This window comes from Bufo gargarizans, chromosome 2 (assembly GCF_014858855.1).
Source record: "Bufo gargarizans isolate SCDJY-AF-19 chromosome 2, ASM1485885v1, whole genome shotgun sequence".
Lineage (NCBI taxonomy): Eukaryota > Metazoa > Chordata > Amphibia > Anura > Bufonidae > Bufo > Bufo gargarizans.
This window is the reverse complement of record NC_058081.1, coordinates 504,564,040-504,579,296: the sequence shown is the minus strand read 5'-3', so window position 1 is coordinate 504,579,296 and position 15,257 is coordinate 504,564,040. Positions and strand designations below refer to the sequence as shown.

At 43.3% G+C, this 15,257-nt stretch overlaps 1 protein-coding gene across 1 annotated transcript in view; it reads right to left on the bottom strand.

Moving 5' to 3' along the window:
• Positions 1 to 5,688: 5,688 nt before the first annotated feature.
• ADRA1B (adrenoceptor alpha 1B) overlaps positions 5,689 to 15,257 on the bottom strand; it is a 94,017-nt gene continuing 84,448 nt past the window's right edge. Inside the window, exon 2 of the mRNA XM_044277921.1 lies at positions 5,689 to 8,589. Coding sequence (XP_044133856.1) covers positions 8,114 to 8,589 — 476 coding nt within the window. The 3' untranslated portion in view covers positions 5,689 to 8,113. The remainder of the gene's footprint in view (positions 8,590 to 15,257) is intronic.

Sequence of the window (15,257 nt, the reverse complement as noted above, 5' to 3'; positions counted from 1 at the left end):
TGGCAGTAATCTATATTGCTAAAGAAAATACAATTTACACAGCAGTTGTAATAACTTTATTGTTACATCTGTTATTTTTACAATGTAGCCATCTGTTAATGTCATTGAAAATGATATATAAATACCGGTACATTTAGTACTTTGCTTTTTTTTTTATATATATAAGACTACTTTCACACTCGCGTTTTATGCTGACCCGTCATGGAAGCATCCGTTCAGATAATACGACCGTCTGCATCCGTTCAGAATGGATCAGTTTGTATTATCTTTAACATAACCAAGACGGATTCGTCTTGAACACCACTGAAAGTCAATGGCGGACGGATCCGTTTTCTATTGTGCCAGATTGTGTCAGTGAAAACGGATCCGTCCCCATTGACTTACATTGTGTGCCAGGATGGATACGTTTGGCTCAGTTTCATCAGACGGACACAAAAACGCAGCAAGCAGCGTTTTGGTGTCCGTCTCCAAATTGGAATGGAGACTAAACTGATGCATTCTGAGCGGATCCTTTTCCATTCAGAATGCATTAGAATGCAAACTGATCCTTTTTGGACCAGCTTGTAAGAGCCCTGAACGGATCTCACAAACGGAAAGCCAAAATGAGAGCGTGAAAGTAGACTCACCAACATTATTTGCATTTAATTGCTGGTTTCTGTAAACTTGAAACACCAGCAGCTGACTACATCTCAGGACTTCATTTCTAATGAGGTTTCATTTATATATATTTTTAATGTTTTGTAATATTAAATAATGAATACACTGGAAAAATAGAATTTTGAAATATATACCAAATGCACACAATAAATATAATTCAAATACACACAACAACTATACAAACAGGATATTGTGTACTTATGCCCCCCAAATATATATACACTAGGATTCTACGATACCCCTAAATTGTACCTATTAATTTGGTTTAAGTCATAGTAAAACTGTTGTGAAAGATGAAAGTGCCTGTTGTCTGTTGAGATCTAAAGGTTCTAGTCAACCGTTTCTCTGACATGCACAGAGATGAAGGGCCCCCACTGCAAAATTCTACAGGTTTTCCTGCAGTAGAATATGGTTGACCTTTTTCCTCAATCATCAATATGTGATCGGTGGGGTTTCCGACACATGGCACCGGCGCTGATCAGCTGTTAGATGAAGCCTGAGGATATGTCATTAATATTTTACTCCCAAAAAAAAACCTTTAAAATTTTGCCCCTTTCTGGTGCTGGTTGGCACTGCTGCATCCCTAACCGTCTGAGGAAGGAGGTATTGATGCTTGTCTGCCTGTCTCCCTTCTATAATCCTGGGGTTGAATACCCGCAGCATTGTTTGCTAACATTGTACTGCCTATAAAGAGATGGCTCGTGCGTAGGGATGAGCGGACCCGTGGATGTTCGGATTCGGCCGAACTTGACCCCAACTCGACCCTGAACCCCATTGAAGTCATTGTGGACCCGAACTTTGGTGCACTAAAATGGCTGTAAAATAGTCATAGTAAGGGCTAGAGGGCTGCAAATGGAAGCAAAATGGGGGTAAGAGCAGGACAGTTGCTCTGCAAACAAATGTGGATAGGGAAATGACTTAAAATAACATAGAATAGAATAAAAAAAAAAAAAAAAGAATCTTGAACTAGGAGGCGGAGGTCAAACTAGAGTAGGAGGTTGAAGAGGCGTTGGAAGTGGCGGTGGAGGAGGAGGCGATAACATATTTTTTTTTTTCCTTTATTTATTTTTTATAAATTTGGGAAGGCCCCAAACATTGGGAAATGGAAAAGAGAACGCAAAGAGAAAGTGCGCTGGAGTATAACAATGGCTGGGTGCGGCCGGTATACTTGTCCATTCTGCACAAGGTACGGACAAGTCCTGTGGGATCCAAGCCTGGTTCATTTTAATAAAAGTCAGCTTGTCCACATTGGCTGTGGACAGGCGGCTGCACTTGTCTGTGATCACCCCCCGACAAGCCGTCCTCTGTGGGAGGTGTATGGTCTGTGTCCTCTTATCCCCCCAACCACGTTCCATTGATGCCCATGAGCTGCTTTGGGTGCCACCCTCTGTGAACACGGTTCCTCCTCCTCATCCTCCAGAACTGTGTCCTGGCTGGACAGTTGTGTACCTGGCCTCTGTTGCAGGAACCCACCCTCCTAACCACTTGTGAATGACTGCCCTGATAACCGTGGAAATGATCCCTCTTCCTCCTGTGCCAAATCCTCTTCCATCATCGCCCGAAACATTTATTCAAGGAGACATAAAAGTGTGATAGTAACGCTGAGGAAGGCGTCATTGGCACTGGCCATGTTGGTGGAGTACTCGAAACAGTGCAACGCAGCATACATGTCCCGCATGGAGGCCCACTCGTTGGTGGTGAAGTGGTGCCTTTCCGCAGAGAGGCTCACCTGTGCATGCTGCAGCTGAAACTCTACTATCGCCTGCTGCTGCTCGCACAGTCTCTCCAGCATTTGCAAGGTGGAGTGCCACCTTGTGGGCACGTCGCATATGAGGCGGTGAGCAGGAAGGCCGAAGTTACGCTACAGCGCAGATAGGCGCGCGGCAGCAGGGTGAGAACGTCAAAAGCGCTCACAGACGGCCCGCACTTTCTGCAGCATCTGTGACATATTGGGGTAATTTTTCGTTCATTGCTGGAGCACAGGGAGCTGTGGTCCAGTCACTTAGTCACTTAGCTCCCTGCGCTCTGTCTCTCCCGCACTGAATGGTGAAGCAGGAAGACTTCTCCCTGCTCCACCATTCAGCCTGCAGACACAGATTGAGCTGCCGGCCTGTGTGGGCGGAGCCTGCAGACCACAAATCTGCATAAGCTCCGCCCACACAGTGCTGCAGAGCGATCTGTGCCTGCAGGGAAGAGAGGACTGTGAGCTTCAGGAACGGGACAAGGTGAGTAGGTACTGTGTTTTTTATTTTTTTTATTTAACAGAAAGCATTTCTACCATGGTGGGGGCACAGATGGTATTTCTACCATGGATGGGGCACAGAAGGCAAAATTACTACAAAGGGGGCACAGAGGGCATTACTACTACAAAGGGTGCACACAGGGCATTATAACTATAAAGTGGGCACAATAAGCATTACTACTGTTAAGGAGGCACAGTGGGCATTATTACTATGAAGGGGGCACAATAGGCATTACTACTATTAAGGGGGCACAATGGGCATTACTACTATGAAGGTGCACAATGGGCATTACTACTATGAAGGGAGCACAGATGGGATTACTACTGTGACGGAGGCACAGAGAGCATTACTCTTGTAAAGTGGGTGGGCATACCTGTTATGGGGCACTGAGTGGGCATTATTACTATGAAGGGGCACAGAGGGCATTATTACTGTTATGGGAGCACAGTGAGGGCATAACTGCTCTGAAGGTGCACAGAGACGGCATTACAGCTGTGAAAGGGGCACAGATAAGGCATTACTACTTTGAAGGGGGCACAATGAAATGATAAGTACTTTAAAGGGGCACAATGTGGGCATAACTACTGTGACAGTTGTACAGTGAAGGCATAACTACCTTGAAGGGGCACAATATGGGCTTAACTACCATGAGAGGGCACATATCTGGACAAAACTACTGTGAAGGTTGTACATTGAGGGCAATACTACTGTAAGGGGGTACAATTTATTTAAAGTATTGGTGGGGGTGCCAGAGAAAGGACCCAGTGCATTTACCCAGTGTTCAGTTAGGGAGATATAACGTCCCTGCCCGTGCTTACTGGTCCACGTATCAGTGGTTATTTGGACCTTCCCACAGCTGGCGTTGCGCAGTGCACACCTGATTTTGTCCGCCACTTGGTTGTGCATGGCAGGGATGTCACGGATGCAGTGCAGGTGTACCTCACACCAAAAATGGGTATATGTCACCCACCGAACTAACAGTCAGATTAACTATATTAATTTCCCTGTCACGGATGCAGTGCAGGTGTACCTCACACCAAAATTTGGTATATGTCATCCACCGATCTAACAGATGGATTAACTATATAAATTTCCCTGTCGCGGATGCAGTGCAGGTGTACCTCACACCTAGAGAGGAGTGAGTTTTATGGTATGAAATTTGTTCACGCTTCATTTGGTGGTAAAAGCAGAATTGCGTTATGGATTCTGTTACCACGGACCACAACACAATTCTATGACGGAATGCATAATGGAATGCCTTTAAAGGCATTCCGTTATTCATTCCGTCATAATAGAAGTCTATGGACTCCCCTGCATAACGAAAATGGGACGGATCCATTTTGCAGCCCATAGACTTCTATAATGATGGAATGAAAAACGAAATGCCTCTAAAGGCATTCCGTCATAGAATTGCATTAAGGTCCGTGGTAACAGAATCCATAACGAAATTCTGCTTTTATCACCAAACGAAGCGTGACCGAATTTCAAAATATGAAATTCGCTCATCTCTTCTCACTCCAAAAATGGGTATATGTCACACACCGATCTAACAGACGGATTAACTATATTAATTTCCCTGTCACGGATGCAGTGTAGGTGTACCTCACACCAAAAATGGGTATATGTCACCCAGCGAACTTACAGACAGATTAACTATTATATTTTTGTGTCAGGGGTACGAAGATGGTGCATTGCACCCACAAAAAAATCGCTATAGATCACCCACAGAATTAACAGCCAGATTAATTATTATATTTCTGTGTCAGGGGTACAAAGCAGGTGTATTGCACCCACAAAAAAATCACTATAGGTCACCCACAGAATAAATAGGCCAGATGAGATTCCTGACACTCTCCCTCACTTCAGCTGCCTGCTTCCTGTCCCTGCACTACTCAGAGCTGATGGGCGGTGCTACACGTGATCCAGCTTGTATAGAGGCTGGGTCACATGATGCACTGGCCAATCACAGCCATGCCATTACTAGGCATGGCTGTGATGGCTTCTAAGTGCCCACAGCTTAAAAGCTTGTTGATTGGCTGCCCTGCAGCCTTTCAACAAGCTTTATATAATGCCTGAACACCGAACTCGCACCCAACCTTTTGCTGCAAAGTTCGGGTCCGGGTTCCCAAACTTGCAAAGTTCGGTATGGATCCTAACTTTGCAGTTTGGGTTCGCTAAACACTATTCGTGCGCAGTTTCTCGCCACCCATTAAATTAAGGGGATTCCCTCCTTGACTCTAAAAGTGACAACTAGAAATTATTGCTATTACAGCTCTCATAATGGTTACCACTTAGGTTGTCCGGCCTTCTAATTGGCACCTCTGCCTAGTTGTGCAACCATATTGTAGTTATCCATGTTTTACTGTATACAAATACAAGTATACCATTCAGGAAATTGGAAAAGGGCTGATCCCTGTGGGCTCTAAAGGTGACCATATTGCTTGTGGTTTACATTTGACAGAAACAGTTATAACTAAGTAACAGTTGAAGAAAACTTTTTAACGCACTGACAGAACAGCTGACAGACCTATATTTAAACGGGTTGTCCAGGATTAGGAAAACATGTCTGCCTGTACTCAAAAACATTGCCACACCTGTCCATCTTCAGTTTGGTGGAGGTTGAGTTGCAATACTAGACACAACCCATGGACAGGTGTACCTGTGTATTTGGAAGCAGGCAGCCATGTTTTTCTAATCCTGGATAACCTCTTTAAAGATTATTTTTTATTTTATTTTAGAGGACTATAGGAGTTAAAGGGGTTTTCTGATATTTTCATATTGATGACCTATCTTCAGGACAAGTCATCAATATGAGATTGGTTGGGGTCCAACTCCTGGTACCCCTGCCGATCAACTGTTTGAGAAAGCTGTGGTGCTTACCAGAGCTTTGGTGAGCTCCATGGCTCCTCGAAGCTTAACAAGCATAGCCCCATCCATGGATATCGGCTGTGCTTGGTATCGCAGCTTAGCCCCATTCACTTGAATGGGTCTGAGCTGTGCCTATGTCATGTGACAGATGAGCGTGACGTCACATGGCCTAGGATGCAGCTTAAGCGCTCACAGAACACTGCTGCCTCTTCACACAGCTAAATGGTGGGGGTGGCAGAAGTCAGACCCCTGCCGATCTCATATCGATGACCTATTCTGAGGACAGACCATCAATATGAAAATACTGGAAAACCTCTTTAATTGAGATATGTAATTATAATATAAGGGCTGCAGCTATCCATTGGGTGCCACTAAGGAAGTGGCACTGATTTGTTCCTTGCAAGATCCTCCCACTGTATTTCCTATAGTGTGTCTTCCAGAAAGTACACCTACTAGGGATATTTGAAGTTCTAGAGAGAGGGCTTAGGGGGCCTAAATGTGTTGTACATGTTGAAACACTATATCTATAATGAGGACAACAGATAACTAATAATCATTATATAGGTAACAATTATTGTTTAGCATGAAACAAAAACTATCAAATGTAATAATATACAATTCTTGTGACCAAACTATCAAGCACATAGGATACAATCATGGAGGTGGTCACCCCACTTGTAGTTGTTAATAGAAGTCTTTGTATTTGGAAGCAGAATGCCAAATGGCGATCACATTGTGTAAAGGCAGAGGTAAATAAAGTTCTCTGTATTAATGGCATATCTCTAGTCAGTGCGCAATTGATGCAGGCCTGACAGCTAGAACCCTCTAAAAGTCCTGACATTAAAAGTGCCAAGGCTCTTAGTGGATTGATGAGGCCCATTTTTCACTTTACTAGAATCAGCATCTTGTTTCTCATGCTTGGTGGTCTTTTGCAGGCAGCATCTGGACCCATAATGATGACACATTGATGCCATATCCTAGGCATATATCAAATGCCTTTAAAGCGGTTGTGCAAGTTTGGGGGGAAAAGGGAGTTGCAAGCCCCTCCTCTTGACCAGACCTGTGAAGGGAAGAGGAAAGCTTACATGCTTCCCTGGACTGGCTCCCTGCTCCTTCTTCTCCAGGCTTGGGCTGCTCTGCTGGGCTAAAACCTCTGTAAACATGCACAGCCTATCACTATCGGTGACCTTCTCCCCTTGCGTCATGACAAATGGTAAGTAAGCTTCCCTTCACAGGTCTGGCCAGAGGGGAGGGGGGTTGCAAACTGCAAACACCCCACATTTGCACAACCTCTTTAATGGGGCACAGTCACAATCTACTAGTCAAATGTTTTGGCAAAATTCGCAACTGGCAATGAAAAATGCAGTGCCAGTCAGGGCAGTCCAGTTATCATGCCACATGAACAATATCCAAAGATGCTCCTACAGAATCCTAACATTATTAGCAAGAGTAGTTACCAGGAATGTCTCTTTTCACTGGAGGACCCAGCATGTACATGCTTCATTTACCCTGTGGTGGGGCTACAGAAAGATTGAACACTTGAAGCCATATTCCTCGTCCTCAAAAGCAGACAACCCCTTAAAGATGTACAGTTGCATCATTTGACAGACTAGGGTTACACAGCCTTTTATATAGAGTTTCCAGGTCTTCAGCTTAAAGCAGATTTGGTGTTGAAGGAGGAGATAGGAATGGCAATGCTAAGCCGTAACGTTCTCAATATCTTAATGCTTCTCTTTAAAAACAAGTTTCCATGCAGCCTTCCTTTTTTAGATGTATGTTGTGGCTGCTATTACCATAACTGAACACAGCCTGTGGAACAACAAAGGCAACTCTCATATGTAGGTACCCATATCAGATTTGCATAGCTAAGCAGTCATATTTTTACATCCCATCGCAATTTTACTTTGATGTGAATGATCCTCTTAATTACCTTTTAACACACACATCTGGAAATCAAATAGAAAGTTGCAATAGTATACACAGATCACAGACAAAGCAGCTGCCCTTGTACAGTATACACTGCATTATGCATAGTCCATCTGAAACAACACAATAGTAGGGCAAGATGGCTCCAGCTATTGCCTGCAAGTTTATACTGTATGTAGAAAAATTTATTTCCTGTGATTTTTCTGGTGCATTGTTAAAAAGTTCTCTTCTTTTACCTCTGTCCTCCCATTTTCACACTAAACGTAGTCTTGGGTTTAAGATCACTAAACACCATTGTTTTACTTATTGTTATTTGTCCTGTTTGAAAGCTGGTAGCCACCAAACTTAAGACAACTGGGCCTTACAGTCCATAGATACTCTTAGAAGAACCATGTGTGTAATATTATTTTCAGATGATCTCAGGTAGATTTGGCATCTTCCCCTTGCCCATTATAGTCCGAAGGACTTGGGAAAGTGAAGACATTGTTTGTTCTGTCCTGCTCCTTGTGTTCTCCAGTCTGTCTTTGATCTGAATCCACTGGAATGTAGGAAGGTTTCCAGTCATGAGAGCTGCTTTCCTTTCGAGGTGCTTTGCATGGGTCGAGAGCCAAAGACAACACTGTCTTCTGGCTGCCATTCAAAAAAGACCTTTCATCCATAGATCCTTTCCTTGAATTGGTGTAGGTGCTGCTACTCCGAGGGTGAAGCTGGGTTCTCCGTATACCAGATTCTCGCCTAGTTCCCCACTGACATCTTACTATACGTATGAAGGCTCTCTTAAACTCCTTACTGGAACAGGGGTAAATGACGGGATTTATGCAGCTGTTAAAATATCCAAGCCAGAAGAACACTTTTTGCACTGTTAATGGTGGCTCCAACTCTTTGAAGATTGATCCTGGAAATACACAAAGAACAGACTGTTAGTTATTATTCAATTCCCTGGCTTTAGTTTTAGATTCAAGATACAATTCAAGTCTCTTCTCAATGTTAATGAGTATTGAGAGCCACCTGTACACCTTACAGGGATTTTCCAGGAACCTCATCTATCAGAGAGAACAGAGAGTGACTATAAAGAGTGTCTCTCTCTGGATAACCCTGCATGTCCATGCATTAAATGGATGGTCTATTGATTTTAATGAGTATAGCATAATACTTTATTTCTCCTGTAGAGGTGCTGTAGGGGTATGGTTGAATAGTTTCTGCCAGACAGATTAAAGATGATTATTGAAGGTCCCAGCAGCAGGACAACCTCTGATCAATTTAATGTTGCCAAACCCTTGAAAAAAAAGAAAAAAGACTGCCCAGACTAGCTCTTTAAATCGATGTTGAAGGGTCCTGTAATTTCCATAAAGAACGCATATGGGGGATATTAGAAGCTGATGTATACACATGGTTTTATTTTCTGAATCCTATAGAAACTTTTATCCTTTACTAAACTGAGCCACCACTTATCAGGACATGGTAGAAGCTGGCCCTTTGCTCTGCATCCCCATCCAGAACAGAGAGTCACTCTGTATGAGTGGCTCCCACTGTGACCGACTGGGACCACCCATGTATTACATTTGAATTGCTGGAATATGTTGCAGAGGAAATGTATGACCAGATGCAGCCATCCCACGAGCAACATCTGGGGTTGTGTTTTTAAAGCAATATTACTTTGACTCACAAGCAGCACTGTGTCAGTGTTGAAGCTAATCTTAGAACTCTAATCTAAACATAGAATAGGGATAAGTGTGTAGTTGACATGGAACCAACTGGTGGGGAACCCCAGCTGTCCCATACAGCTCAATGGAGTGGCAGCTGACATGCAGGACCGCTGCCCCATTCAAATGACAGAACATATACCGTATTTTTTAATCTATAAGACACACTTTTTTACCCCTAAAGTGGGGGGGGGGGGGGGGGGGGGGAATGTCAGTGCGTCTTATGGGGTGAATACTAATAAGCGCTTCCATTATGGAAGCGTTCTTTAGTACAGAAGAACCGGGAAGCGGTGAATGCAGCACTCCCCAGGCTCCCTCGGCTGCTCACTGTGCTGGGACTGCACACAGCGTGAGGATGTTGGCACACTGTGACTTTACACTGTGTGCAACGGGTCACAGCACAGCGCGTGGCATGATGAAGAAGAAGAGCGCTGGATGTGAGAAGTGACGGCAGCGTCCAGAGCAGGAAAGGCAAGTTGATTTTTTTTTAATCTGATCTGAGCATGGGGGTCATTCACACGGAGGTCGGATCTGAGGTCTGATTAGGGTCATTCACTTGAAGGTCTGATCTGAGGTCTGATTGGGGTACTTATGCAAGTCTTATTGGGTCTCATTCACATGGAGGTCTTATCTGTGGTCTGATTGGGGGACTTATTGAGGTCTGAATAGGGGTCATTCACATGGAGGTCTGATTGGGGGACTTATTGAGGTCTGATCTGAGGTCTGATTGGGGGTCATTCACATGGAGGTCTGATTGGGGGACTTATTAACACTGGGGGTCTGTTCTGAGGTCTGATTAGCAATGGGGGTCTGGGCTGAGGTCTGATGAAAAATATTATTTTTCTTATTTTCCTCTTCTAAAATCTAGGTGTGTCTTATAAGGCCAAGAATACAGGTAGGAATTTGTTTGACAAGTTGTACTTTTTAGTGGCACCATTTAATATTCCATGTACTGTATTAGGAAACTTGAAAAAATTACTAATGGGGAGAAATTCTGTGGATTACAAATGTATACTTTTTGTTATGTTTTATTATTAAAATGTGGAAAGGGGGTAGTTTCAATTCTTAGGGAGTCATTCAGAAACATGCCTATATTAGACATATTTCTGGCACAGATTGCGGTGCAAAGGTTATTTACACCGCAATCTGTGACTATTCCTCACTCTCGCCAGGTCTAAAAAAGTGGGTGTGGCATGGGCAGGAAAGAGGATGGGCTGAGAGGCCCATCTCATTAATAATTTTCTACGCCTGTTTTAGGCATAGAAAATAGTTTAAATTAGAACAACGGTGGATATGCTGAAGGCCAGCGCCTCTACATAACTTTTGCGAATCCACCACCAGCTAAAGGGCTTATTAAGACCGACGTCTAAAACGTCAGTCCTAATAAATGACCCCCTTAATTCTTTGTTTTTTTTAGGTATATTTAAAAACTTTTTAAACTTCATTTTTAGCATACAAGTTTATGCCATAGAGTGCATTGGTTTAGCACTGCAGTCTATGGTAAAATTGTGATATTTTTATTAAGCCCTACCTTGTCGCAAGGGCAGTTTGGGGGTTGAACACGCTGACTATGTTGCCTACTTAGGTGCTGATCTTTTAAAGACCCCCAGAAGATCCAGGAAAGGGTTAATCCATTAACACATAATCATGTACATGTATTGGCGCTGGGAGCTGGTAATTATTACATGCTGTACATGTTTAGCACAGGCATGCGCCTTCCCCATCTGCATAGGGAGCTGGCTGTAATACACAGCCAGGCTCCTACTGCAATAGTTCACATGAGAACTAGCTCCGCCGTTTAACCACTTAGATGCCGCAGTCAATAGTGACCACAGCATCTAGGTCATTTCCATCACCTGAGATGCACGACGTTTACCCCATCTGGCCCTTTGCAATGTAATCGTGGGGTCCCAATGATGGCCATGGCAGCAAGGAGCCTAACGGGATCCTGGTTCGCCATGTTAGAAAGAATTTTAGAAGTAGTTTAATTAGAAGATCGAGTAATAAAAGTATTTTTTATTTTTTGTTAGGAAAATAGAAAAAAAAACCTCTTATACAGCTCCTAGATTATGGGGACACAAATTGAGCGTATTTCAGGTGCAAATGGCGGCACAGCGGTTAGTTGCGCTGCCATCTGCAACTTCTCCCCGCTCACACCAGGTCTAAAATTGTGGGCATGGTGTGGGTGGGGAAGGGGATGGGCCATTCATCATTTTCTATGCCTGTTTTAGGCGTAGAAAATGGTCTAAAGGTAAGACAACTCAGAAGCTATCTTACATTTAGAACTGGTGCCAAAGTTATGGAGAGGCGTCTGACAGCTATGGAGCTTTATTAAGAATGGCGTCTAAGACGCCAGTCTTAATAAATGTGCCCCAAAGTTCTCAACATACACAGAATTATTATCCACCTAGTTTTCCATAAAATAAAAAATGATCAAGAGCATCATGTCAATCCCAAAATGGCACAAATGAAAAGTATAGTTTGTCCCACAAAAAAAAAAACAACAACACTCCTACGTCTTCCTCAACAGAAAAACTCCATGCTCTAGAACTTAACGATTCCCGTGGGGGAATTTGTACGTACTGCCTGAAATTGTAGCCAACCAGAGCAACTTGAAGAGGAATTTGATAAGGTGGAGAAAAGGTTGAAGGCCAGAAGATATCCAGAATGGATGATACAAAGGGGCAGAGACATTGCGTCACGTAAAGACAGAAAAGAAATGCTCTTTGGGAAGGCAAGATAATCAGCCCAAAATCTCTGCTGGCAGTGGGAGGGTACACGGAGACAGGGACCAGGACAATACCCCTGTCTTATCTCTAACATACAGTAGAGAATTTAATATAATCAGCTCCACAATTAAGTGATGTTTACCCATCCTATATGATGATGAGATTTTATACAATGCTTTAAAATCAGGCTGCAGAATTGTCCCTAGAAGAGCTACCACATTGTCCTGCTCACTGTCTCCGTCTCTCTACACCTCCAGCAGAATGGGAACCAACTTTAAACCAAGTTGGCTTAATTACAAAGGGTTTCACAAGATGTGGAGGTAATCCGTGTAAAACTTGTAATTATGTGACCCCCATACAGTCATTTGATAAGTCGGACCATTCCTGTAGCTTTCCCATCCGCAGTTACATTCATTGCAATACGGAGGGTGTTATCTATGTCATCCGGTGCACTGGCTGTGATCTAATGTACATAGGTAGCACTATCCGTAAATTTAAAAGTCGCCTTCTAGAGCATTTAAACTATATCAACAACCCGAATGCTCTGAATATTTCGAATGTGGCGAGGCACTTTATACAAAAGCATGCCTGTCAGGTTAAGTCCTTTAAAGCCTATGCTATAGAGAGAGTCTTTGCACTAAGAGGGGCGGCGATCATCGCAAAAAAATCCTCCTCCGGGAGGCATACTGGATTTTCAGACTTAACACCAGAATTCCAACTGGTCTGAACCTGAAAAAAGAATTGATGTATATTTACCAGTAACAACAATACACATGGAAATGGTTTCAAATAAATGTTACTTCTTGGGTATAATATAAATGTCAAATATATGTCCATGAATCCTTTAAATCTGTAGCTGATTGGATGTTCAGATTAGTTTGGGTTTCATGCATGCCTTTATCCACTTATGTCAAGTGTGCTGTTCACATGGTGCGGTATTCTTCCTTTCCCTGTATCTGTCTATGAACATGATAATATGATTTTGAGAATCAGAAGTGGACTTGAAGTTCCTGCGCCTATGTCATACATACCTGCATATCCAATATCAGCAAACAGTTGATAGTTATACAAGCTGTCACAAAAATAACAACTGTTGTTGCTCCTGCTTCGAAATTGGAATAAAGTGAAATAAAATCACACATATATTATGTTTAATCCCTAGCTCATTGGAAGATACAAGGTCATTTTTTGGTTTTGAATTGTATGTTTTTAATCGTTGTAAGGATTGTAATGTTCACACTGTGCGGCTTCTCTCCTTTATTGTATTTGTCTGCGAGAGGGGATCATGGTACTCCAAGGGTTAATATGACCTGAGAGCTGCAGCACAGTGTGTTACCAATTATGTGATTAGTGTGTCAAAAGGAAGGGTGTGATGCACTGTGTGATAACCTATGGTGTTGGAAGCTCCCCCCCTGAATTTTGGAGGGAGGAGCACCTAACTATTTTAAATAGTGGGGTCACACAGTGCAATTTGTTACGACTAAGGGTACTAACCCGAAACGCGTCAACGTTTATGCTGTGTACCAAGTGGCTGCGTCCGCTATTTATCTATGAACAATAAAGAAGAGCTTTTAGAGGATCTCTATTGCTTCTGAGACCTTCCTTTTCAAAGTTATTTGCAGTTTAGGTTGTGGGTTAGAGTTTGGGGTGGGAAAGGGGAAACTAGTTTTGATGCTTCACAACTCACATTGGGGCAAATCAGTAAATCTCCCGTTACATTTAAATGGCTAACCCCCTGAAGGTAGTATCCTGGAACCAGTGGCGTAGCTAGAAATGACTGGGCCCCACAGCAAATTTTTGAATGGGGCCCCCTCCCCCAGTAATATTTTTGCAACCCCTTCCTTTCATGCCGCCCATATTCCTGTAGCTAGTAAAGATCGCTCTCTCAAACCAGGCCCGGCAGCTGTTCCATCCGTTTTCTACACTGTATATACTGTCACTGTATATAATTTCATTGTGTAATACTGTTGAGGGAGCCCTGACAAAATCTTTTAGTCCTCCTCTTCCTGGATGGGCCCCCTTCTGGTTCAGGGCCCCAAAGCAGCCGCTTCCCCTTCTTCCCCTATAGTTACGCCCCTGCCTGGAACGTTAAAGGGTTAGAGTCACAGAGTAAGCGAATGATGATATCAAAACACCTTAAGAGACTAGGAGCAGATGTAGCCCTCTTACAGGAAACTCATCTGGCACTTAAAGATTTATTTTGCATGAAATGTGTATGGGTAGGAGAGGTATATGGATCTGAAGCCCTAGGAAGCAAGGCGTGGGTCCTCACTTTATTAAAGAAGGTGCTAACACGTGACCATGGTAACACTGGCCGATTATCACACTTACACCTCACCTCCCCAGGGGGGAACTTAAGTATATATAATATATATGGCCCGAATGATTTTGATACTGCGTTTTTTTACGGCCCTTGGCCAGCGTCTGATACAGGACCCCCTAGAGCTGAAAATAGTAGGGGGAGATATAAATGCGGTATTAAATCAAATAGAGGATAGGAGAAGGGATATGAGGATGCCAGATAAGAAAGGAACTGGAGATCATAGGCTATCGCTTTTATTGAAAGATGCCGATTTAATTGACACATGGAGGTTATTTAATCCAGAGGGTCAAGAATTTACATTTTTCTCACCCACGCATAGGTCATAGTCACGTATTGATTATGTGCTGGTCAACAGAGAGAGCATAGGCCGCTTCACAGATCCTAAAATCGAAGATCTAGTGATTTCTGATCATGCCCCGGTGTCGATTCTGTTTTAGGATAGGATACCGAGAGGCTCAGATTTCCTGTGGAGGTTTCCCTCCTTTTTATTGAAAGATGAAAATTTCTGTGACATGCTCCGTGGCTGGTGGCTGGAATATTAACAAGACAATGAGAGTTCAGCAAATCCCCAGTTGTGGGATGCTGGTAAGACGGTGGTAAGACGGTGGTAAGACGGTGCTTAGGCGTAGAATCATGGCATACGTGTATAGTAAGAAGCGCATAGCCAAGACAAAACTTTCTCAGTTAAGTGATGCCGAAAAAGCATTTGATAATGTGGATTGGAGATGGATGGGGTCAGTATTAGATCATATAGGGGTCACGGGCCCGTTTCGGCAGTATCTCACAGCTCTTTATACTGACCCCGTCG